At 50.0% G+C, this 24,628-nt stretch overlaps 1 protein-coding gene across 1 annotated transcript in view; it reads right to left on the bottom strand.

The window, feature by feature from the left end:
* SLC25A33 (solute carrier family 25 member 33) overlaps window positions 1-6,185 on the bottom strand; it is a 33,807-nt gene extending 27,622 nt beyond the window's left edge. Inside the window, exon 1 of the mRNA XM_049775370.1 lies at window positions 5,996-6,185. Coding sequence (XP_049631327.1) covers window positions 5,996-6,051 — 56 coding nt within the window. The 5' untranslated portion in view covers window positions 6,052-6,185. The remainder of the gene's footprint in view (window positions 1-5,995) is intronic.
* Window positions 6,186-24,628: the final 18,443 nt, after the last annotated feature.

Genomic DNA, 24,628 nt, shown 5'->3' with positions numbered 1-24,628 from the left:
CACTCCTGACAGGCTCAGGGGATCATATGGGATGCCGGGGAATCGAACCCAGGACCGTCCTGGGTCAGCCACATGCACAGCAAACACCCTACCACTGTGCTATCACACCGGCCCTCCAATAAGAATCTTTGTTTTTATTTTGGGGGGGTGCCACACCCAGTGGCACTCAAGCTTCATGCCTGGCAGTGCTCAGGGGTCCCTATGGGATGCCAGGGATCATCAATGTGCTATTGCTCCAACCTCAGAATCTGTCTTCTATACACACACATCCCAACCATCATGTTACACATCAGCAGGATGAAGTCTACCAGTAAATGGTACTGCAGGCAGCCTGGAGTGTGTGGAGTTTGCTTGGCAGTTTCTCCCCGTCTTTGCTGCTTTTGCATTTACTACTTGAAAAACACTCGTCTCTCTATGCCAGCCTTTCACGGATCAGTTTTATTTGGCTACGTGGCATAAGGCTGATAGAATTTGATTATGCAGATTCTAGATTCATTCAGTTACAGAAACATGCTGTGTGATGCCACTGACGCCTTCCCTCCATGCGACTTCCTGGCTGCTCCCGTGTCCGGAAAAGGCCATGTCAAATGGCATCCTGAATAAACAGAAGATCTGAGCGTGTTTTCTGATGCCCGGAAGAATCAGGATCTTTCGCAAGTCCTTAAAACCTCCTGACATCATCAGGGTTTCAGGAAATCTTAACAGAGTGGGCCCGGGGGGCTGGAGCCAGAGTTAAGCAGGTAAGGAGGGCATTTGCCTGGCAAGTGCCAGATCCAGGTTCAATCCTCAGACCCAGGTTCAATCCTCAACATCCTATAGGATCCCCTGGTCATCGCCAAGAATGATTCCTGAGTGCAAGAGCCAGGAGTAACCTCTGAGCATTGCCAAGTGTGATTAAAAACAAACAAACAAACAAACAAACAAGGGACCAGATCGACAGCAGTAGAGTGTTTGTCTTGCACATGGCTGACCCTGGAAGGACCTGAGTTTGATTCCTGGCATCCCATATGGTCCCCTGAGCCTGCCAGGAGTGATTTCTGAGCACAGAGCCAGAAGTAACCCCTGAGTGCTGCTGGGTGTGGCCCAGCCCCACTCCCCCCCAAAAAAACCCAAACAAACAAATGAAAAGTCAAACAAGAGGCTGGAGTGATAGTACAGCAGGTAGGGTAGGGCATGGTAGGGTCTTTGCCTTGCATGCTACTGACCCCACCAGGTTCAATCCCGGACCAGGACCCAGGTTCTATCCCTGGCACTCCATTTCCCTAAGCTGCCAGGAATGATTTCTGAGCACCAAGCCAGAAGTAACCCGAATCCCACCAAAAAAACCCATCCCAAAACAGAGATGGGGGGGGGGGGGGCCGGAGAGATAACACAGCAGCGTCTGCCTTGCAAGCAGCCGATCCAGGACCAAAGGTGGTTGGTTCGAATCCCGGTGTCCCATATGGTCCCCCGTGCCTGCCAGGAGCTATTTCTGAGCAGACAGCCAGGAGTAACCCCTGAGCACTGCCAGGTGTGGCCCCAAAACAAAAAACAAACAAAAAAACAAAAAAACCAAAACAGAGACGGTGTCAAAATAAAAGCACAGCAGGTAGGGTATTTGCCTTGATCCCCAGCACTCCCGAAGGTCCCCCAGGAGTAAATTTTGAGTGCAGAGCCTAGAGTAAGCCCTGAGCACAAACAAACAAACAAACAAACAAAAATATATATATTTATATAAACAGAGAATCACTTTCCTAGCCCGAACAGTGACTTTAGCTCCTCAGTCAACCCAGGGCTGACAACATCAGAAAGGAGTGGCTGCTAAGGTAGGAAGAACGCAGGGACCACCCTACGTCTGGCAGGGGCCTTTCACCCAGACACCACACAAATTTCTTAAGACACTCGGGATGGAGCAGGCAGCTCAAGGACAGAGCAGTGGCTTTGCATGACTGAGGTTCTGGGTTTGATCTTTGACCCCAAACAAGCAAAAAAAAAAAAAAAAGGTAAATAAAGGCACTGAAAATAGTACAGCAGAGAGAATGCTTGCCTTGCAAACAACTGGCCGGGGTTCAATCCCCATATGGGTCCCAGAGCCCTTCAAGAGCGATTCCTGAGCACAGAGCTAGGAGTAACCCCTGAACATCACTGGGAGTGGGCCCCAAAGTGTCACATATATGAAATAAGTCAGTGTCTGTCCTGAATAGATGTAAACTGTATGTAAGAAACTGTGTGCATGCTGTATTTATCCACTGTAAGATTTTTTTTGTTTGTTTTTGGCCACACCTAGTGGTGGCAGGAGTTACTCCTGGCTCTGTGCTCAGAAATTACTCCTGAGGGCCAGAGATAGAAAGCACTGCAGTAGGGCATTTGCCTTCCATGTGACCGACCTGGGACAGATCCGGGTTCGATCCCCGGCATTCCATATGGTAACCCCGTGCCTGCCAGGAGTGATTTCTGAACATAGAGCCAGGAGTAACCCCTGAGCACAGCCGGGTGTGGCTCCCTTCAAAGAAAGAAATCTCTCCTGGTAGGCTGGGGGACCATATGGGATGCTGGAGATCAAACCCAGTTCAGCTGCGTGGAAGGCAAATGCCCTAACCACAGTGCTATCGCTCTGGCCCTGTCACTCTTAAGATTCTTGAAGCAGGGGGCCGGGCGGTGGCGCTAAAGGTAAGGTGCCTGCCTTGCCTGCGCTAACTTTGGACGGACCACGGTTCGATCCCCGGTGTCCCATATGGTCCCCCAAGCCAGGAGCAACTTCTGAGCACATAGCCAGGAGTAACCCCTGAGCGTTACTGGGTGTGGCCCAAAAACCAAAAAAAAAAAAAAAAAAAAAAAAAGATTCTTGAAGCAGGGCCCGGAGAGATAGCACAGCGGTGTTTGCCTTGCAAGCAGCCGATCCAGGACCAAAGGTGCTTGGTTCGAATCCTGGTGTCCCATATGGTCCCCCGTGCCTGCCAGGAGCTATTTCTGAGCAGACACCCAGGAGTAACCCCTGAGCACCGCCGGGTGTGACCCAAAAACCAAAAACCAAGGAAAAAAAAAAAAAAAAAAAAGATTCTTGAAGCAGGGACTGGAGAGATAGCATGGAGGCAAGGCGTTTGCCTTGCATGCAGAAGCACAGTGTTTCGAATCCTGGCATCCCATATGGTCCCCGAGCCTGCCAGGAGTGATTTCTGAGTGTAGCCGGAGTGCTACGGGGTGTGACCCAAAAACAAAAAATAAAGAAAAAAAAAAAGATTCTTGAAGCAATTAAAATAAACCTTGGGTATCTCTACGTTATCCCCATAGCAACTATATTAACATCTAATGTGTTAGTGTGCAAGAAACACTATTCAAGAACAAAAGAAACTTCTGTTTCTATTCAAGAAATAGAAGAAAGTGTGTTAAGGTGTGCCTAATATTTCTAGGGCAATCAGTAGCAGCTCCAAATGCAATCCATTGGGACCAACACAGTACAGGAGTCTACTTGGTGACAATTGTCCCCAACAGGAAGGAGGGTAAAATACAGAACTTTTAAAATATCATGGATTCTATACGCTCAACCCTTACAGACATGCCAGAGCCCCATAAAACGACATTTCAGAGACCAGATATGTGTTATCTGACAAAAATAAAAGCCAGGCCACAAAAAATTAAGATATCACCTAGATCACCTCTCGTGAAGCAGGAAAGGACATTCTGGGGGAAAGTTTGCTGGACTATAAACAGACTAAGAGCTAAACAGGGAGGGAGGATCTCTCAGAGGATGGTGGGGCTTCTCGTTTGTTTTTGGGCCACCACCCAGCAATGCTCAAGGACGACTTCTGGTCCTATACTCAGGATCACTCCGGGTAGGCTGGGGGTGGACCACATGAGGTGGAGGGTACTGAATCCGGGTTGAAAATGTGCAAGGCAGGGCTGGCGTGATAGCGCAGCGGTAGGTTGTTTGCCTTGCACGCAGCAGATCCAGGACTGAACTCGATCCCCGGTGTCCCATATGGTCCCCCTAGCCAGGATAGATTTCTGAGGGTGTAGCCCAAAAACAAAAACAAAAGAAAGTGTGCAAGGCAGACACTGGCCTGAGCTGGGGATAGCACAGCAGTAGGGCGTTTGCCTTACTGCTGACCCAGAATGGACCCAGATTCGATCCTCAGCATCCAATATGGTACCCTGAGCCTGCCAAGAGTGATTTCTGAGTGCAGAACCAGAAATAACCCCAGAGAGCTGCCACAGGGTGTGGCCCAAAAACAAAACAAAAAAACCAAACCAAAACAAAAGCTGGAACTATGGCCCTCGCAGCCATCCAAATTCATTTCTTAGTTAAACGAAGCAAAAGCAAGGCCAGAGTTCGGTGGAGGGGCACTCTGTCCTCGAGTCAACCCAATCTGGTCATTAGTATGAAATGTGTTTGCTAGGAAGTTTCCAGGGGACAATTCAAGACACAGAAGAAAGAAATGTGAGGGGATTGCAAAAGGAGGTTCTTGCCTTCTTCTTTCTCAAAGAAAGTGAACTGAATGAGTTCCTGGGAACGATGCCTGCTTGGCTAATGACAGAGAGCAGAGAGAGACAGTGGAGCCCAGGGAAGGACTGCTTCACACGGAGCTCCTGGAAAAGTGCTCTCTGAGAGAGACAGCAATCAACCAGATGATGTTGTCGGTGGGAAAGAGAAACCAGAAGCTGAAGCATCCTTGTGGGTGGTGGGTTTTTACTTTGCTACCGGGAACAGTCCTTCGAGCCTAAGCAAAGGGAAGAGCTGCCAGCATTGGCTAAGAGACCTTCCAGGGAGCCTTTGGCCCAGCCCTGGTGACTCTGCCAGCTTGGCAAGCAGGAGACAAGCTGCCAGAGGACACCGGGGAAGGGCACCTGGGGAGATTCCTCAAGATGGGGTCACTCAGGCCTTGCAGAGGCTGCTCTGGCCAGGGTCACGGTACCAGCTGGACACGCTCGGATACAGATTAAGTCACCTCAAGGATCATCCTTCTTGGCGTGACAAAATAGCTCCAGTGATAAGCCTCCGCTGGTTGCAAGCTCTCCCAGAATGACAAACAAACAGTCACAATGTTCCTCTCGCCTGGACGTATGTCCCTTTCCAAGAATAAACAGTAAACAGGACAGCAGGAAGAAAGCCAAAAAACTCTTTCCCTTCAGGATCCATATTTTGGGTTGGGGAAAAACCAAAGCATGTCAACCAAAAGCTGACACCCCTCTCCCCATTCCAGTGTCCTCACCTCAGGTAATAAAAAATAGAAAAGAGTTCAGAGCACTTTCATCAGAGCCACACCATCCCAGGTAAACAGCATCTCCAAACTATGGTTTGTTTAGCAGCAGCCGGAGCTACCAGCAAAAAATGCCAGTAGGCAGGGTAAAAGGTGAATAAATCCACTTTTATTCCCCTGCCTGGCGCAGAAAAAAAGGACAGAGGCTGAATCCCTCCGAAGAAAGCGTCACGGGGGCCCAGTAGTCACTGGGTTTTCTGAAGGCGTTGTTGGGAAACCGGGGCGCCCTTGCTTATGACACCCAGTCTCCCCAACCTCCCTCTCATAAATAAGAGCTCTGCAAAGCATCAGGTGCTCGCTGATGCAAGGAGAGGGGAGGAGTGCACCTTCCCCAAGCGAGGCAGAACTGTCAACATACCCTCTGACTCCCCGGGGTCCCCCTGAGAGCCTTACCCGTCTCCCCAACATCTCCAAGAGCACCCTCTGGGGAGCCCCAGGGTCCCCAGGATGTCCTCCTTCACCTGCCCTGGCAGGCTGTCGTATGGATCCGATGGGCCTTCCCCAGGGGGTACCCCTTCATTAGCTCTTGATCTGCCTCTCAGAACCCCAAATCAGCTTTGGGGGTGCAGAGGGAGCCCCCCTACACTTAGGTGGGGGGGATGACTCGTCCCTGGGGCCTCTGGACCTCATGGGGCCTGCGTGACTGGGACTTGGGGTGACCCCAGGCCTGAGGGTAGACAGCAGGGTGGCTCAAGAATCGATGGAGCCGGGAATACAAACCCCGGGGACCCCCAGGGAGCCCCCCGGGGGAGCCTCACCCGCCGGCGAAGAGGTGCAGCAGCGTGTTCTCCTTCTGCGGAGCGCTGGTCGCCATGGTGGCGCCGGTTCGGGCCTCGGGCTCCGACAGCGTCGACGGGAGGGAAGGCTCGCGAGCCTCGGGGCTCAGGCGGACGCCGCCATGCGCGCACCCCGCGCCCCCGCACCCCGCGCCCGCCCGGCCAGTGTGCGCCCCGCGAGCCCGGAACGCCTGGAGCGCGCAGCGCGCGGAGCCGGCGCGCGGCTGTCACGTGGTTGCTGGGGCCGAGGCCCAACGCGCAGGCGCCGGCCGGGGGCGTGGGCCCGAAGTCGCGTTCCTATTGGCTGGCTGGCGGAAGCGGGCGTGGTCTAGTAGATCCGGGGGCCGCTCTGGATGACAGGAGGGGCGTGGCCTGGTTGACCTGGGGCGTGGCCTGACTGGTCTGGGCGTGGCCTGGCCTGGCCTTGGGCAACTTCACCATTACCCCCCCCCACCTCCTGCATCTATCTATATGAGCCTAGGACCCGGTTTCCTGCACCCCCACTTTCTAGTTTATTTTAATTTTTTTTAATATTATCTTTATTTAAGCACCATGACTACAAATATCATATGGATCATATGGAGTTGGGTTTCGGTTATAAAAACTATTTTTTTCTTTTTTCTTTTTTTTTTTTTTTTGTGGGTTTTTTTTTTTTTTTTTTTTTTTTGGGTCACACCCGGCAGTGCTCAGGGGTTATTCCTGGCTCCAGGCTCAGAAATTGCTCCTGGCAGGCACGAGGGACCATATGGGACGCCGGGATTCTAACCGATGACCTTCTGCATGAAAGGCAAACGCCTTACCTCCATGCTATCTCTCCGGCCCCTATAAAAACTATTTTTGATTATTTTCATGGTATAGTTGGCAGGCCAGGGGGCCAAGGGGTGCTGGGATAGGAGACACCACTCTGGGGCCTGTTGGTAGAGGGAAGTTGATACTGGGTGGTAGGTGGTGGGAAAAGCCCTGACTTATTGTAGATCACCAATTCAGCTATGAAGGATTCTGTTGATCATTGTATCAATAAAATAACATTTAAAAAATATATATATATTTTAGCAGCCGGAGCTGTGGCATAAGCGGTAAGGCATCTGCCTTGCCCGCACCAGCCTAGGACAGACCACAGTTCAATCCCCAGCATCCAAAATGGTCCCCCAGGGCCCGGAGAAATAGCACAGCGGCGTTGCCTTGCAAGCAGCCGATCCAGGACCAAAGGTGCTTGGTTCGAATCCCGGTGTCCCATATGGTCCCCCGTGCCTGCCAGGAGCTATTTCTGAGCAGACAGCCAGGAGTAACCCCTGAGCATCGCCAGGTGTGGCCCAAAAACCAAAAAAACAAACAAAATGTTCCCCCAAGTCAGGAGCGATTTCTGTGCGTATAGCCAAGATTAACCTCTGAGCATCACTGAGTGGGGCCCCCCCCAAACAAAAACAAACAATATTAAGAAAAAAAACAATATATATATATTTTTGGGGGGCCACACCCGGTGGTGCTCAGGGGTTACTCCTGGCTATCAGCTCAGAAATAGCTCCTGGCAGGGCTGGAGAGATAGCATGGAGGTAAAGCATTTGCCTTTCATGCAGAAGGTCATCGGGTTCGAATCCCGGTGTCCCATATGGTCCCCCGTGCCTGCCAGGAGCAATTTCTGAGCATGGAGCCAGGAGTAACCCCTGAGCACTGCCAGGTGTGACCCAAAAACCACAAAAAAAAAAAAAAAAAAAAAAAAGAAATAGTTCCTGGCAGGCAGGGGGGACCATATGGGACACCGGGATTTGAACCAACCACCTTAGGTCCATGGATCGGCTGATTGCAAGGCAAATGCTGCTGTGCTATCTCTCCGGGCCCTATATATATTTTTTTTTTAATTTTTCTTAGGGATGTTTTCCATGGGCCCCCAAAGTATGCCAATTGCTTCAGAAATCTCAAGGCTCTCTGCTTAGACTCATGCAATGGTCCTCAAACTACGGCCCACGGGCCACATATTGTATTTATTCCCATTTTGTTTCTTCACTTCTAAATAAGATATATTCAGTGTGCATAGAAATTTGTTCATAACTTTTGTTTTTACTATAATCTGGCCCTCCAACAGTCTGAAGGACAGTGAACTGGCCACCTGTTTGAAAAGTTTGAGGACCCCTGAGAGACCAAGCGATCCCACTAACCCTCCATCTTCATTGAGCCCTTAAGTCATTTGATGTCTCTTTTGAAGTTTATTATACACTGTATTTTTTTAGTTTAATTTTAATAAAAGCTGCTTTCCGCTTTCTGGGTATCTAGGCTGTTTGGAAACACTCTTTTCTGATCATCGCCCGCCCACAGGACTGCTGAGCTCTGAGTTGGTCTATTGAAGAAGCTCTTTCTTTGTCTGTCCTTGGGTCTCAGCCAGACGGACCCAGAGACAATATCTTCTTGCTGCTGAATCTAGGCCCTCCCATGAATCCTGCCCAAGTGAGCTTCAGGTTTTGCAGTAACTTTGTTGTCTTGTTTTAAATCATGTTCTCAGCTTGCAAGAGAGCCAGGCCTTGTTGCTGGTATCTGTCTGCTTATACAAGGCTCCTTGCCACATAGAAATAAATGCCATGGAATTGTCATGAATAATGAAGTCATAAGGACCTGTCGTTCCCTCCCCTAATCCTGCCCAGCCACTTGTATTTCCTGTCCCTGGGAGGGTGACAGTACCCTGAACACAGACACCAGCTACCAAGCCACAACTTCCAGTGTGTCCTTGATGCTGCACATCTGTGGCTCAGCCTAGCACCTGCCTAAAATTGTTCCTCTGGAAATTCTCTCTCCTGTCTTCCATTCCTGCTGCCTCTCTGTCTTGATAGCAGGAAACCTTTGTTCTATCTGCTCTCACCAGACACCTGCCCGGCCCCCAACACACACAGACATACACTCACGGTGTAGACTATATTGACCCTGCTTTCTGTCTTTCACAATATCGGCCCCGACCCAAGGCCTTGTGTGTAAACACAGAGAGAGTTTAATGAGACGAAATCCTGCCCGGGAGCTGGGAACTCTTGAAAAACAACTCTTGGGAGCAATCATGCAGCGAGGGAATGCTCATGAACCCAGCAAGTGCCCTATATTAAAGCCATTTATTTCCAGGCCTGCAGAGGGAGGAGAGGCGGGGGCCATGCCAGTGCTCCGGATACAGGGCAGAAAGGGAGAAAATTGAGTTTCTTCAAGCGTCCTGCATCTCGCAAATTCCTTCTGCAGTTCTGGAGCTGGACACTGGTCTTGCATGGGTGAAGAGGCTGGATGTGGCCTGCAGGAAACAACCCTGTTCTCTCTCTAACACAGAGACAGCAGCTCCACTCTGGCCCCCCAAGAATGCCTTGCATTCTGTGCCTGTCTCCCCAAGCTGCCCGCACAGAGCGGGTAGAGAGCCCACCTCACAACTTTGTCACAGGAATCAGCCTTTGGGTGACCATGCCCAGAACTGGCCTTCCCTGTGGGCCCTCCCTCAGTGGAGGCTGCAGTAACTGTTGTTTTGTGTGTGTGTGTGTGTGTGTGTGTGTGTGTGTTGTTTGCCCTTTCTCTGGACACACAGCATCGGTTTGGCCAAGGTCACCCTCTGCTGAGTGACTGATGTAATGCTGTGTCCTGTCTCCTGATGCCCTGGAACGTGACAGAGAGTAGCCCTTTCCTCTGCAGGCCAGACTCACAGACATCCTGACCCCAGCTGAGAGAGAGCCCAGCCCCTCCCATCTCCTCACCCTGCTCTCCCAAGGAGACTGAGCACTTTTTGTTTTGTGCTCCTGGGGTTACTTCTGGCTCTGCACTCAGAAATTACTCCTTAGCAAGCTTGGGGGGATCATATGGGATGCTGGGGATTGAACCTGGGTCAGCTGCGTGCAAGGCAAGTGCTCTACTTGCTGTGCTATTGCTCCAACCCCCAAGACTGTGTACTTTTCTCCCTGTGTTCCCCACGGATGGCTCCCTGTGCCCACTATGGTTTCAGGAGGCATTTCCTGGCCTCTGAGGGGCATCAGGCCACTTTCAGGGCCAAATCTGGACAGGCCCATCAAAATGCTGTCAGGCACCCATCTATCCACACACCCCTCCATGAGGAACTGACTTCATTCATTCATTCATTCAGCACATATATCTTTTATTTGAATCACTGTGAGATACAGAGTTAAAAAGTTGAGTTTTTAACTCTGGTTGAGTTTCAGTGTTCCAAAACCCTTCACCAGTGTCCATTTTCTGTTGCTAATATCTTCAGTTTTCCCACCCCAGCCTGCCTCTATGGCAGACTCCTCCTCCTCCTTCTTCTTCCTTTTCTTCCTCTTCCTCCACCTTCTTTCTTCTCCTCCTCCTCCTTCTTTGTCCTTCTTTCTTCTCCTTCCTCTTCCTCTTTTTCCTCCTCTTCTTCCTCTTCTTCTCCTTTCTCTTCTTCCTCCTCTTCTTCCTCCACTTCCTTTTCCTCCTCCGCCTTTATTATGAAAGGGTATCATATGTATCTCTTCCCTCCTTTCATCACCCAGTTCTTGTCCAGAGCAATCATTTCCAACTCTCTTTGTACTAGTGGTCCCTTGTTCTGCCCTCACTGCATCCTCTGGTCTCTGTGACGTTTCCTTACCATGGACCAGTCCTCCTGTCCCTTGTCTCTATTGTTTCTGGATATTATTACCATAGTAATAATATTTTTTGTGATTTTTTGGGTCACACCCGACAGCGCTCAGGGGTTACTCCTGGCTCTACACTCAGAAATCGGTCCTGGTAGGCTCGGGGACCCTATGGGATACTGGGATTCGAACCACCGACCTTACCTCCATGCTATCTCTCCGGTCCCACCATAGTAGCTTTTTATGTCCCACAGATGTGTGATCAGTGTGTGTCTATTCCTCTTTCTTCTGACTCACTTCACTCAAAAATATGGGGAACAGGGGCCAAAGTGATAGCACAGTGGTAGGGCGCCTGTCTTGCATGCAGCTGACCCAGGATGGACCAGGGTTCGTTCCCCAGTGTCCCATATGATCCCCCAAGCCAGGAGCGATTTCTGAGTGCATAGCCAGGAGTAACCCCCGAGCATCACCGGGTGTGGCTCAAAACCAAAAAAGGGAGGGGACAAAACGATTAACAGGAGAAAAAAAAACACTAAAAATATTTTGAACCTCTGGGCTAGGAGCTGGAGAGATAGACAGTGTGACAGTACCGAAGGACACTTGCCTTGCCTTCAATTTTTTTTTTATTATCCTCTTTTCCTTCACCCTCTAGGGTCCCCTGAGCCTTCGAGAGGTGATCACTGAATGCAGAACACAGGGAATTTTGTTTTTAAGACAAAAGCCTGACAGTGCTTGGCAACTATCAACTATTCCTGACTCTGTGGGTGGGGAACCGTACAGTGTTCAGAAGTAAGCCCTGGGCACCACCTGGTATTGCTCCCCACAATTTTTTGTACCTACAAGTACCCCACAAAGGTATGGGGCTCCTTAGCAAGCAGTTAGGGTTTAAATGCCACCATGAAGCAGGGAGAAGGTGGCAGTGCCCTGGACTTCACAAGGGGGGAAGACAGTTTATAGGAAGCTGGGAAAGCAAATATTTGGCAACTGTGATGTTTGCCTTAAAGAGACAAAAGGACACAGAGAGGAACTGGAATAAACAGGCTTTAACGTTTCTCCCCTGCCACTGTGTGGGCTCTGGTTCTTGGGTGAATTCATGACCAGTCTCGTGGGCCAGCCTCTACTCTTACCCCCATCCCAGGCTTTGTAGGCTGCAGGACTGACTTTAATCCCAGAAACCTCAGGGTCCCTCAATATTCCCAAGAGTGAGTGACCCCAAGCACTGAGTCAGGAGTAGCCCCTGAGCACAGCCAGATAGGTGCCCCCCAAACCAAGTCAAGTAAAATTAAACATCCTAGAGAAAGTATAGCAGGCAAATAAGGCTTGCATATGGTTGACCCTGGTTTGATCCCCGACAACTCATAGGGTCCCCTAAACCCTGCCAAGAGGAATCCTGAGCACAGAGCTAGCTGCAAACCCTGAGCACTGTTGGATGTCATTCAATCCTTCTCTCCAGAAAAAAATAAAAAGAGTAAACAAATGACGTAGCATTTAAAGAAGAGATAGAGAAGAGGCCAAGGAAAGTCTTCCAGAGTCTGCTGGGTACAAATTACTCTGATCAAAACAATCAATTGCCAGGAAGCTTTATTGTTTGTTTGTTTTGTTTTGTTATTGTTTTTGCACCACACCAGCCGCTCTCAAGGGTTACTCTAGGCTCTGCACTCAGAAATTGCTCCTGGCAGGCTCAGGGGGGGATCATATGGGATGCCAGGGACTGAATCCAGTCCATCTGGGCTCTGCTGCATGCAAGACTAAAACACCCTACCACCGTGCTATCTGGCCCCTTTTTAATTATTTTTATTTTGGGGCCATACCTGGCAGTTACTCAGAAATGACTCCTGGTGGGTTCGAAGGACCCTATGGGTTGCCAGGGATCAAACCTGGATGGGCTGTGTGCCTTACCTCTTATATTATGGCTCCAGCCTAAGAGGAGACTTATTTTGGGGGACAAACTCCTCAGCATCCCTACATCTACAGCGCACCTATAGCCAACATAAAGCATAATGACAAGATAACTTGTGTCTGGCCGAGATTGACAAGACAAGCTTTTTTGCTCTTCTGTTTTCTTCAGTGATGGCACCCGTGGTCCCAGTCAGAAAAGTAGGTCAAGGAAGGCAAGGCATACTGATTGGAAAGAAAGAAGTCCAGCTGTTTCTAGAGGCTTAGATGCCGGGATAGAATACAAAGTGTTGGGGGGAAGGGCCTATTAGTGCTGCAGCAGACAGGGAGGGGGGCCCTGGTGCTGTACTTTTTTTTGGGGGGGTCACACCCAGCAGCACTCTATGCTCCTGGCTCTATGCCCAGAAATTGCTCTTGGCAGGCTCGGGGGACGCTAGGGGATGCCGGGATTCGAACCACTAACCTTCTGCATGCAAGGCAAATGCCATGCCTCCATGCTATCTTTCCAGCCCCTGGTGCTGTACTTTTGACAAATAATAAAACGTCATAAGGGGGCCCGGAGAGATAGCACAGCGGCGTTTGCCTTGCAAGCAGCCGATCCAGGACCAAAGGTGGTTGGTTCGAATCCCGGTGTCCCATATGGTCCCCCGTGCCTGCCAGGAGCTATTTCTGAGCAGACAGCCAGGAGTAACCCCTGAGCATCACCGGGTGTGGCCCAAAAACCCAAAACAAAACAAAACAAAACAAAAAAAAGTCATAAGAGCTTGCCTAGCCCCAGCATACCCAGCCCAAAGTCACGGTGACCACAAATCCGGAGCTCCTGGGAGAGAAACTGAGGCCCCACCCAGCTAAATAATTCCAAGGCCCCACCCAGAGAAGGGTGGGGCCCCCCAGGAAAGTGAAAGGCTCAGAAGAATCCGAGATTGAGAAGACAGACCCTCAACTGTACAAGGAAGGAGATTGTAATAAGATCATCACGGGGCGAGTTTCTCTTATGACAAATGTCTAGATTAATTTATTTTATTATTTTTTTCCTTTTTTGGCCACACCCAGAGGTGCTCAGGTTACTCCTGGCTCTGTGCTCAGAAATCACTCCTGGCAGGTTCAGGGGATCCTATAAGATGCCAGGGATGAACAGGTTGGCCACGTGCAAGACTGTACCTTCCATGCTATCACTCTGGCCCTTCATTTTTTTTTTTTTTTGGCCACACCCGGTGACATTCAGGGGTTACTCCTGGCTCTGCACTCAAAAATCAGTCCTGGCTTGGGGGACCATATAAGATGCCGGGGGATCGAACCACGGTCCATCCTAGGCTAGCGTGCGCAAGGCAGACGCCTTACAGCTCGAGCCACCGCTCACCCCTTTTTAACTAATTGGGGGGGGGGGTGTTTCTACACTTGGCGGTGCTCAGGGATCACTCCTGGTGGTCCTCAGGGACCATATGGGGAGTGAGATTCCAGGACAGCTGTGTGCAAGGCAAATGCCCTCCCCTATGTACTATCTTATAAAGGCCCAGCAAGCAGCCTTTTTTAAGTGTAATATTTAATAAGCTTCAACAAGGAGCTGGAGCAATAGCACAGCGATAGGGCATTTGCATTATATCTGGCCAAACTGAGATTGACCTGGGTTCGACCCCCAGTATTCCATATGGTCTCCTGAGCCTGGCAGGAGCAATTCCTTTTTTTTTCTCTTTGGTTTTTGGGCCACACTCCGTGGCGCTCAGGGGTTGGTTACTCCTGACTCTGTGCTCAGAAATTGCTCCTGGCAGGCTTGGGGGACCTAATGGGATGCAGGGGATTGAACTCGGGGTCAGTCGTGTGCAAAACAAACACCCTACTACTGTGCTATCAGTCCGGTCACTGAACATGAATTTTTTTTTTTTTTTTTTTTTGGTTTTTGGTTTTCGGGCCACACCCGGCGGTGCCCAGGGATTACTCCTGGCTGTCTGCTCAGAAATAGCTCCTGACAGGCATGGGGGACTATATGGGACGCCGGGATTTGAACCAACCACCTTTGGTCCTGGATCGGCTGCTTGCAAGGCAAACGCTGCTGTGCTATCTCTCTGGGCCCTGAACATGAATTTTTTTAAAAAAAAATCTATTTTGGTAGCATTAAGAAAAAAAATAACAACAAAGGAGCCAGGCAGAAAGAATATGATTGAGAATGAATCAGGAGATGAGATGTTGTTTCTCAGCGTGGTTAAAATGTTCAATATTTTGATTAGTCACTAAGTACTTGTTATAGATTTTTAAACATCTCACTTAAAAGGTCTGCTGCTGGGGCCAGAGCAATAGCACAGCAGGTAGGGTGTTTGCCTCACAAGTGGCCAACCCAGTACCCCCATATGGTCCCCTGAGCACTTTCAGGAGTTCCTGAGTGCAGGGTCAGGAGTAACCCCTGAGCTTCACCAGATGTGCCCTCCCCAAAAGAGGCGAGTGGCTGGTTTTTTTTCTTTGTTTTAGTTTTGGGGCCACACCAGACAGCACTCAGGGTTACTCTTGGCTCTGCACTCAGAAATCATTCCTGGCAGGCTCAGGGGACCCTAAGGAATGCTGCAGATCAAACTCAGGTTGGCCGAGTGCAAGGTAATTGCCCTCTTCCCACCGCTGTGCCATTGCTCAGGCCCCCAAAAGCGCTGTTTCTTAGTAAATGTAAATTATAGCTCAATGCAACTGTTTAGAAAGAAAACAAATGAGGCAAACTCTATCCAGAGCCAGAAATAGGGCTCACGGTGATGCACACAGCAGGTGCCACAAGACTAAGATCAAGAGTTGGGGAGAGTGCAGGGGCCAAGTGCCTGCCTTGCCTGAGGCTGATACAGGGTTGGTCCCTGGCACAGGTCATGGTCTCCCAAGAGAGCCCGGAGTGGTCCCCAGCACAAAAGCAGGAGTTGACCCTGGGGTCTGCTGAGTAGGACCCAACACCCACCCCCACTACCACATACAAAAACAAGTGGAAAAAAAAATAAAACCTTCCTAGAAATATATTCCCAACATCCAAAATTAGCGGGGAGGATGGTGAGCTGGGATGTGACTTAAGGGCAGAGCTTTGTCATAGTGGTAGGGCGTTTGCCTTGCACGAGGCCGACCCAGGATGAACCTGGGTTCAATCCCCAGCATTCCATATGAGCCTGCCAGAAGAGATTTTTTCTTTTTTTTTTTTTTTTTTGGTTTTTGGGCCACACCCAGCGATGCTCAGGGGTTACTCCTGGCTGTCTGCTCAGAAATAGCTCCTGGCAGGCACGGGGGACCCTATGGGACACCGGGATTCGAACCAACCACCTTTGGTCCTGGATCGGCTGCTTGCAAGGCAAACTCTGCTGTGCTATTTCTCTGGGCCCCGCCAGAAGTGATTTTTTTTTTTGTTTGTTTTTGGGCCACACCCGTTTGACGCTCAAGGGTTACTCCTGGCTATGTGCTCAGAAATCGCCCCTGGCTTGGGGGGACCATATGGGACGCCGGGGGATCGAACCGCGGTCCTTCCTTGGCTAGCGCTTGCAAGGCAGACACCTTACCTCCAGCGCCACCTACCCGGCCCCCAGAAGTGATTTTTGAGCACAGAGCCAGGAGTCACCCCTGAGAGCTGCCGGGTGTGGCCCAAAACCCAAAACAAAAACAAAAAATGGCAGAATTTGTGTGTAAGACCTGGGTTTGGTCTACAGCAGCACATACACACATACACACATACGATAAGGAGAGTGTATAAAAGGTTAGAGTGACCATCAGGAGTGACTCCTGAGCACTGCCGGTGTGTGTGGCCCCCAAACAAACAAATATTCTGAAAGGATTAGTGTGAAATCTTTGCAGGATCTCACAGTCTCCCCACAATCAAAACAAAAGGATAGAGATGAGGAAGTCGCCAGAGTGTTCTCCAGAGATGCTAAGAGTGAAGCTTGGCTGGGTTTTTGTTTTGGAGTCACCGCCCCTCACTCCAGGTCTCTCGTAGGCAAGGCAGACCTTGACTTTCCAGCCACTCCTCAAATTCCTCTTTGAGATTCAGAAGGATTAAAGGTTTCTTGTGGCAGATTCCAGGATCTTTAATACAGAAACATGATACCAACAACAGAGACTGTGTGAAAAATAAAAGTGTGTTGGCACTACAGACAATGTATTGGATTGGACGATCTAGCTTGCCTGGAGCCAAGACTTGGTCTTGTGCCAGGAAACTTCAGGGGTCTGGTCTCTTTGTACTTAGGCCAAGGTTATTTCTTTCCATGTCCCTCATATTTTGGTGGGCCTATGCAAACAACAATTGCCACTCTAACACCATTCTTACTGTGCTCCTTTGACTCTAATCCTTAAAAAGAACTCACTTAAAATTTGAGGTTAACTTAAGCTAATATGCATGTATATGGAAATGTAAGAAAATACTATGCCTGTAATGTTTAAGGAGTTACGTAAGTTTTATGGCTTTAGATTGCCTTGTGTACTGTTAAGAAATATTATAATGTGTTACAATCTGGGGACTTGAGGGACAAAGTAATTGTACATGGATTCTGTCTTATTTATCTTAATGTTCTTTGGCTGAAATTTCAAAGTTAAGATATCAGCAAGGGGACTTCTGAGAATTATGTTATGGGTGATTGTCCTTCCACTGTAACTTTACCTTGTCCTCTTTCTTTGCACCCTTGTTCTCATAATTAAAAATAAAAATTAAAAAAAAAAAAAGGTTTCTTGTGGATCCAGATTATTTGTTCTTTGATGTTTGTCTGATTTTGACTTTTGGGCCACTCAAAAGGATGCTTAGGACTTAATTCTAGCTCTGCACTCAGGAATCACTCCTGGAAGTGCTCAGGAGGGACTGAACCCTGGTCAGCCGTGTACAAGACAAGAGCCTTACCTGCTGTTCTCTCTCTCCAATCCTGGGGCTATTCATTCATGTTAACTTTCTCTTGACTGTCAAATCTGCACTTTTTTTGTTTTTGTTTATTTGTTTGGGGCCATACCCAGTGGTGCTCAAGGGGTTATTTCTGGTTCTGCACTCAGAAATTACTCCTGGCAGTGCTCAGAGGACCATGTAGGATGCCAAGGATCAAACCTGATTTGGCAGCATGCTAGGAAAACGCTCTTCTTGCTGTGCTATTGCTCTGGCCCCTGGTTTTGTTTTGTTCTTGTTTGTGGGGGTCACACTGGCAGTGATCAGGGATCATTCCTGGCTCTGCACTCAGGTGCTTTGGGGGGACCATATTGGATGCTGGGGATAGAACCTGGGTCAGCAGCATGCAAGGCAAGCACCCTACCCAACCATTCAGTCCCCAAATCTTGACTTTTTAGGGGATTTTATTTTTGGGCCACATCTGCTGGTGCTCAGAGGTCACTCCTGGCTCTGCCCTCAGAAATTGTTCCTGGTATGGGGCCGGAGAGATAGCATGGAGGTAGGGCATTGGCCTTGCATGTAGAAAGCCAATGGTTCAAATCCCGGCATCCCATATGGTCCCCTGAGCCTGCCAGGAGCAATTTCTGAGCGTAGAGCCAGGAGTAACCTCTGAGCGCTGCTGGGTGTGACCCAAAAACCAAAAAAAAAAAAAAAAAAAAAAAAAAGAGAAAAAAAAAGAAATTGTTCTTGGCAGACCCAGGGACCATATGGGATGCTAGGGGTCAAACCTGGGTTGGCCACTTGCAAGGCTAATCCCTACCACTGTGCTATCGCTTCAGCACCCAGTAGTTCTTTTGTTTGTTTTTAGTCCATATGCAGTGGCACTCAGGTACTCAGAAAGTACTCCTGACAGACTCCAGAGACCATTTGGTATGCCGGGATTGAACCTGTGTCAGCTGCATGCAAGGCAAAAGCCCTACCTGCTGTGCTATTGCTCCAGCCCCTAGAATGTGTTTTTGGGCCACACCTGGCAGTATTTAAGGAATACTTAACCAAGCATACTGGGGGGTGGTGGTGGTTGTGGCAGTGCCAGGATAGAACTGGGGGGATCCATGCGAGCAAGCCAGTCGTTGGACCATAAATACAACCTGTTAGAAAGATCCCCCAGCCACAGGCCCAGGGACTGGAATTCCAGATCTTCACAGTGGGGGCTGGGAGGAACATCCCAGTTTTTCAGGGAACCTGGGGCATGCACAGGGCTGAAGGCTCTCTCAGAGACCACGCCTTGAACCAGACCTGGACTGCTCAGTCTTTGGACTGAGAGAGGCCAGAACTTCTGTTGTCTCGCTCCAGGATGGCCAGATCCAGCCAGTATTTCTCCACATCCCTAAGCCTGTTTATTTTAACTTGGGGACTCCAATGTTCCTTGCTTCCTGGTTTGTTTCTTAGAAGAAAAGCACCTTCTGGGTCCGGTTAGTTTTCAGAACCCTGAATTCCTGACGTGTTCTGGACTGTGCCTGGCACTTGGTGGGCACTCGGCAGGAACCCATGATGTGGGCATTGCAAGCCCGGCTGGCGACACCCCCTGTCCTTCTCCCACCTTCCTCCCTCCTCTTGTTCCTGCAGACCTGGGCTGAATCACACTTTCCTGCTGTCCTGGTGCCTCCTCAAGACTGAAGACCCTCCAGTGGAGCTTAGCTAGGAGGGGCCTGGCATGGTCCAGCCCTTGGCTTGGGGCAATGATATGCAGAGATATGAACAGAAAAGCTGTCCTTGGGCCAGAGTGACTGCACAGCAGGGAGGGTTTTGTCTAGGTATGGCCCCAAAGCTATAATAACAAACCCCAAAACAGGAAATGTTTCCCAGATCTGGGATTCCAGATCTTCCCAGGTGGGGGGCTGGGAAGAACATTCCAGATTTGCAGGGAATCTGGGGCATGCACAGGGCTGATGGCTCTCTCAGAGACCTCACCTTGAACCTGCCCTGGACTGCCCAGTCTTTGGGCTGAGGGAGACCAGAGATTCTGTTGTCTTGCTTCAGAATGGCCAGAGCCAGCTAGCCAGTGTTTCTGGGGTGTGGTTATGGCAGTGCCAAGATAGAACGGGGGGGGGGGGGGTCCTTTGAGCTGGAGTGGTAGCACAGTAGGGCATTTGCCTTGCATGCAGCTGACTCAGGTTTCGACCTCCAGCATCCCATATGGTCCCCCGTGCCTGCCAGGAGCGATTTCTTTCTTTTTTTTTTTTTTTTTTTTGGTTTTTGGGCCACACCCAGCGGGTGCTCAGGGGTTACTCCTGGCTGTCTGCTCAGAAATAACTCCTGGCAGGCAGGGGGGACCATGTGGGACACCGGGATTCGAACCAGCCACCTTTGGTCTTAAATCGGCTGCTTGCAAGGCAAACGCCGCTGTGCTATCTCTCCGGGCCCCCAGGAGCGATTTCTGAGTGCAGAGCCAGGAGTAATCCCTGAGCGCCACTGGGTATGGCCCAACTCCCCCCCCCAAAAGAACTGGGGGTCCTTGCGTGCAAGCCAAACCTTTGACCATGAATGCTGCTGGCAGAGGTGGTCCCAGAGCAATAACAGAGCAGCCAATGATAAGGCTCCTCCTCACTGTTGCTCCCTAGGCCAGTGTGAGGCTCCATGTCTCAGCCTGGTGGGTGGCGACCTCAAAGGGTGTCAGATCAGGGAGCATTTCACCTGTCAGAGCATTTCCAGTGCTTTTTATTTTGGTCACACCCAGCAATACTCAGGGCTTACTCCTGGCTCTGTGCTTAGGAATCACTCCTGGCAGGCTTGGGGGACCCTATGAGATGCGGGGAACAAACCCAGCTCAGCCATGTGCAAGGCAAATGCCCTCCCTGCTATGCTATCTCTCTGGACCTCTCTGGTGCTTTTAGAGCCACCCAAGGGTGCGGAGTAACTGGCACCCAGCCCTGTGGGCGGCACCCCAGGAGGAAACACGCAGCTAAGTGATCGTGGGATTGAACAACAGCCTGGAAATAGCCTCCGGGTCAAACCAGGTCAGCCCAGGACAGGGACGTTGCTGTGGGCAGGGCCAGTTCTGCTGCTGGGAGTGAGCCAGTTCTCAGGGCTGGAGGTTTGAATCCTGGGGTGATTTACGTCAGCAGAGGAGGTGGGGTTCTCTTTGGGGGTCACAGGACCAAGACACCCCCAAGATCATGAATGAGCTCTGGGTCTGGGCCAGTTCTGTCCTTCCCACCACCCCCAATTGTTGTCACTTAACAGATGCACAAATTGAGTTTAGGAGCTGCTCCACAGCGCCCCCTGCAGGCGGGGCAAAACCTCCCCACTCTGACCTGGGCCCAACTTCTTTCTGCCTGGAATAGGACCCCAATTGCTCACAACCCAGCATCCACCTGGGAGCCCGGATGCCCTTGATGTCCTTGAACCTGAGCTGTTCTCCAGCAGTGGAGACAGGAACAGTACCAGTTTTACACCTCACCCAATCTTGTCAGAAAGTACTAGAAACAGGGGCCGGAGAGATAGCATGGAGGTAAGGCGTTTGCCTTTCATGCAGGAGGTTATCGGTTCGAATCCCGGCGCCCCATATGGTCCCCTGTGCCTGCTAGGAGCAATTTCTGAGCCTGGAGCCAGGAATAACCCCTGAGCACTGCCAGGTGTGACCCAAAAACCAAAAAAAAAAAAAAAAAAAAAAGAAAGTACTAGAAACAGACTTTGTTATTCTTGGGTTTGGGGCTTCCCGGCCCCCACAGGGTGGGTTTAAATCACTTTGACGTGGACTGAGGGTGAAAGCTGGAAGGTCACTGGGCAGGAGACTATGAGGACCCCCCTCAACTTCCCTTAATAAGTGGGATCCATGTTACTTAAATAAAAAATATATTTAAAAAAAAAAAGGGGGCTGGAGAGATAGCATGGAGGTAAGGCGATTGCCTTTCATGCAGGAGGTCATCGGTTCGAATCCCAGCATCCCATATGGTCTCCCGTGCCTGCCAGGAGCAATTTCTGAGCATGGAGCCAGGAGTAACCCCTGAGCACTGCCGGGTGTGACCCAAAAACCACAAAAAAAAAAAAAAAAAAAAAAAAGAAGTGGGATCTGGCTGGAGCGACAGTACAGCAAGTGGGACGGGCAGGTCGTAGCTGATCCGGGTTTGATTGCCGACACCCTACAGGGTCCCCCAAACCTGGTAGGAGTAATTGTCAGAAATAAGCGAAATTTTAGAAAGTTTCTGAGTACAGAGCCAGGAGTAACTCTTGAGCACCACTGGGTGTGGGCACAAGTCCCACCGGGGATGAGTGAATGCTAGAGAAGAGAGAGAGAGAGAGAGAGAGAGAGAGAGAGAGAGAGAGAGAGAGAGAGAGAGAGAGAGGAGAGAGAGAAGAGAGAAGAGAGAGAGAGAGAGAGAGGAGAGAGAGAGAGGAGAGAGAGAAGAGAGAAGAGAGAGAGAGAGAGAAAGAGAGAGAGAGAGAAGAGCGCACAGGGGTTAAGGCACTTGACTTGAACATGACTGACCAGGGTTCAATCCCCAGCAGAACAGAGTCCCCCTGAGCTCCGCCAAAAGTGCTCCCTGTGCTCTGAGCACCTCCAGGATGACCCCCAAACCATGAAAATAAAAGAAAATGCGGGGTCTGAGCAGTGGCACAAGCAGTAAGGCCTTGCCTGCGATAGCCTAGGACAGACCGAGGTTCGATCCCTGGCATCCTAGATGATTCCCCAAAGCCAGGAGGTATTTCTGAGTGTGAAGCTAGGCGTAAATCCTGAGCATCATCGGGTGTGACCCAAAAAACAAAAAACAAACAAAAAAAAGAGAGAGAGAGAAAAAGAAAAGAAAGGATAAGAAAAGAAAATGACCTGGGCTCCATCGCTCTGACTCTCTTGGTTCACCCTAAAAGCACCCCCTAGTTGGAGCTGCGTGAGCCGTGACAGTGACATGGTGCCTGGAGTCCCTGGGGAAATACCGTGTCTAGCACACTGGCTAGGTATTTGCCAGATCGTAAAGGCCAGAGTGATGGGGTAAGGTGGCCAGGGGAGGGGGAGAAGGGGACAGCATCTTCCCAGAACCCCTGAGCCCAGAAATACAGCCAATCTGAGAACCCCGGCATTCCCTACAAACCCAAGTGGAAACCTGATACATAACCTTTATTTATTCATTTATTTTCTCTTGGGCCACACCCAGCTAAGGAGTTACTCTCCTGGCTCTGCACTCAGAAATTACTTCTAGCAGGCTGGGGGACACTATGGGATGTCCAGGATAGAACCCAGGTTGGCTGCATGCAAGGTAAATGCCCTACTTGCTGTGAGAACTCCAGCCCCATAACCTTTAATTTTTTTGAACTTTATTTATTTATTTATTGGTTTTTGGGCCACACCCAGCAGTGCTCAGGGGTTGCTCCTGGCTTTGCACTCAGAAATCGCCCCTGGAAGGCTGGGGGACCATATGGGATGCCAGGAATTGAACCCAGATTCACCCTGGGTCGGCTGCGTGCAAGGTAAATGCCCTATTGCTATGCTACTGGTATCTCTTTGACCCCATAATTTATTTTTTCTTGGCCTGCTTCACCTGACCTCATAATTTTTAATTTAAGTTTTTGTTTTCTTGGGCCACACCTAGCAGTTCTCAGGGGTTAATCCTGACTCTGTACTCAGAAATTGTTTCTGGCAGGCTCAGGGGACCAAATAGGATGCTGGGGATTTTGGTTGGATGTGTGCAAGGCAAAAGCCTGGGCCTAACTCGTTACTTTTTTTGTTTTTGTTTTTTGGGACACACCCGGTGATGCTCAGGGGTTACTCCTGGTTCTGTGCTCAGAAATTGCTCCTGCTTGGGGGACTATATGGGACGCCGGGGGATCAAACCTCGGTCAGTCCTAGGCTAGCGCGAGCAAGGCAGATGCCTTACCTCTAGTGCCACTGCTCTGGCCTCTAACTTGTAACTTTTAAACATCAAAGCCAGTTTTTGTTCTTTTTTCAGTTTGGGGGTCCATACCCAGCAGAGCAGAGCTCAGGACTGGCTCTGCATCAGTCCTGGTAGGCTTGAAGGAGCTATGGGGTGCCGGGGATCCAACCCAGGTGGTGTGTGCAAGGCAGGCACCCTCCCTGCTTTGGCCTTGCTCTGGCCTCTCACCTACTCATTTTTTAACTGAACTGAAACAAACCCAGCAGGCTCCTTTGGACACTTTCCCAATGGGGCTCAGAGGCCCAAGTGCGTCCACAGAGTCATGTTATGTGCTAACCTTCCAGCCACACCCCCGTTTTGCTCCAAGATGGTTGCAGGATGGTGCTCAAACCCAAACTCTCTTGCATGAGCAGGTCTTGTCTGTGGATCTCTCACTCTTCTACTTCCTGTGTCAATACAAAGCCTTTCAGCTGTGCCGGTGTGTTCTGGATCCTTCCATGGCTGACTTTCCTCCCCATCGCCAACTGGATTGTGTGGGTTTTGTTTGTTTGTTTATTTGTTTGTTTTGGGGCCATATTCAGTGGTGCTTAGAAGTTACTCCTGGCCATAAATTGCTCCTGGCAGGCCCGGGGGGACATGTGGGATGTTGGGGATCAAACTCAGGTCCATCCTAGGTTGACTACTGCAAAGCAAACACCCTTCATGCTGTCTCTTCAGCTCAGTTGTATTGCTTGGACCTTGTGACTAAGACATGATGGTGACACATCTGAGATGCTGTCTGTCCTTTAGGTCTGTCCCTAGAAGCAGGATTGCTGTTACCATGGTTCCTCTCCTCTTCCCTCCCCTTTCCTCTTACCCTTTCTCTTCCCTCCCCTGCCCTTTTCTCCCCTTCCCTTCCCTCTGTCCTTTCCCCTCCATTCCCTTCTTCTTCCCTCCCTCCCTTCCCTTCTCTCCCCTCTCTTTCTTCCTCTCCCCTTCCCTCCCCTTTTTTTTCTCCACTCCCCTCCCCTCTCCCTTTTCTCCCATCCCCACTTCTCCCTTCTCTTACTTCTTCTCCCTTTCCCTTCCCTCCCCTCCTTCCCTTCCCTTCCCTCCCCTAACTTCTCCCCACTTTCCCTCCCTTCCCCTCCCTCTCCTCCTTCCCCTTCCGTTCCCTCCCCTCTCCTTCCCGTCTCTTCCCCTTTTTTCTATTCTCTTTCTCTTTCTTTCTTTCTTTCTTTCTTTCTTTCTTTCTTTCTTTCTTTCTTTCTTTCTTTCTTTCTTTCTTTCTTTCTTTCTTTCTTTCTTTCTTTCTTTCTTTCTTTCTTTCTTTCTTTCTTTCTTTCTTTCTTTCTTTCTTTCTTTCTTTCTTTCTTTCTTTCTTTCTTCCTTCTCTCTCACTCTTTTTTTTTTTTTTCTTTTTTTGGTTTTTGGGTCACACCTGACAGCGCTCAGGGGTTATTCCTGGCTCTACATTCAGAAATCGCTC

This window comes from Suncus etruscus, chromosome 6 (assembly GCF_024139225.1).
Source record: "Suncus etruscus isolate mSunEtr1 chromosome 6, mSunEtr1.pri.cur, whole genome shotgun sequence".
NCBI lineage: Eukaryota > Metazoa > Chordata > Mammalia > Eulipotyphla > Soricidae > Suncus > Suncus etruscus.
Note: the sequence above shows the minus strand (reverse complement) of the source record. Positions and strands in the feature narration are given on the sequence as shown.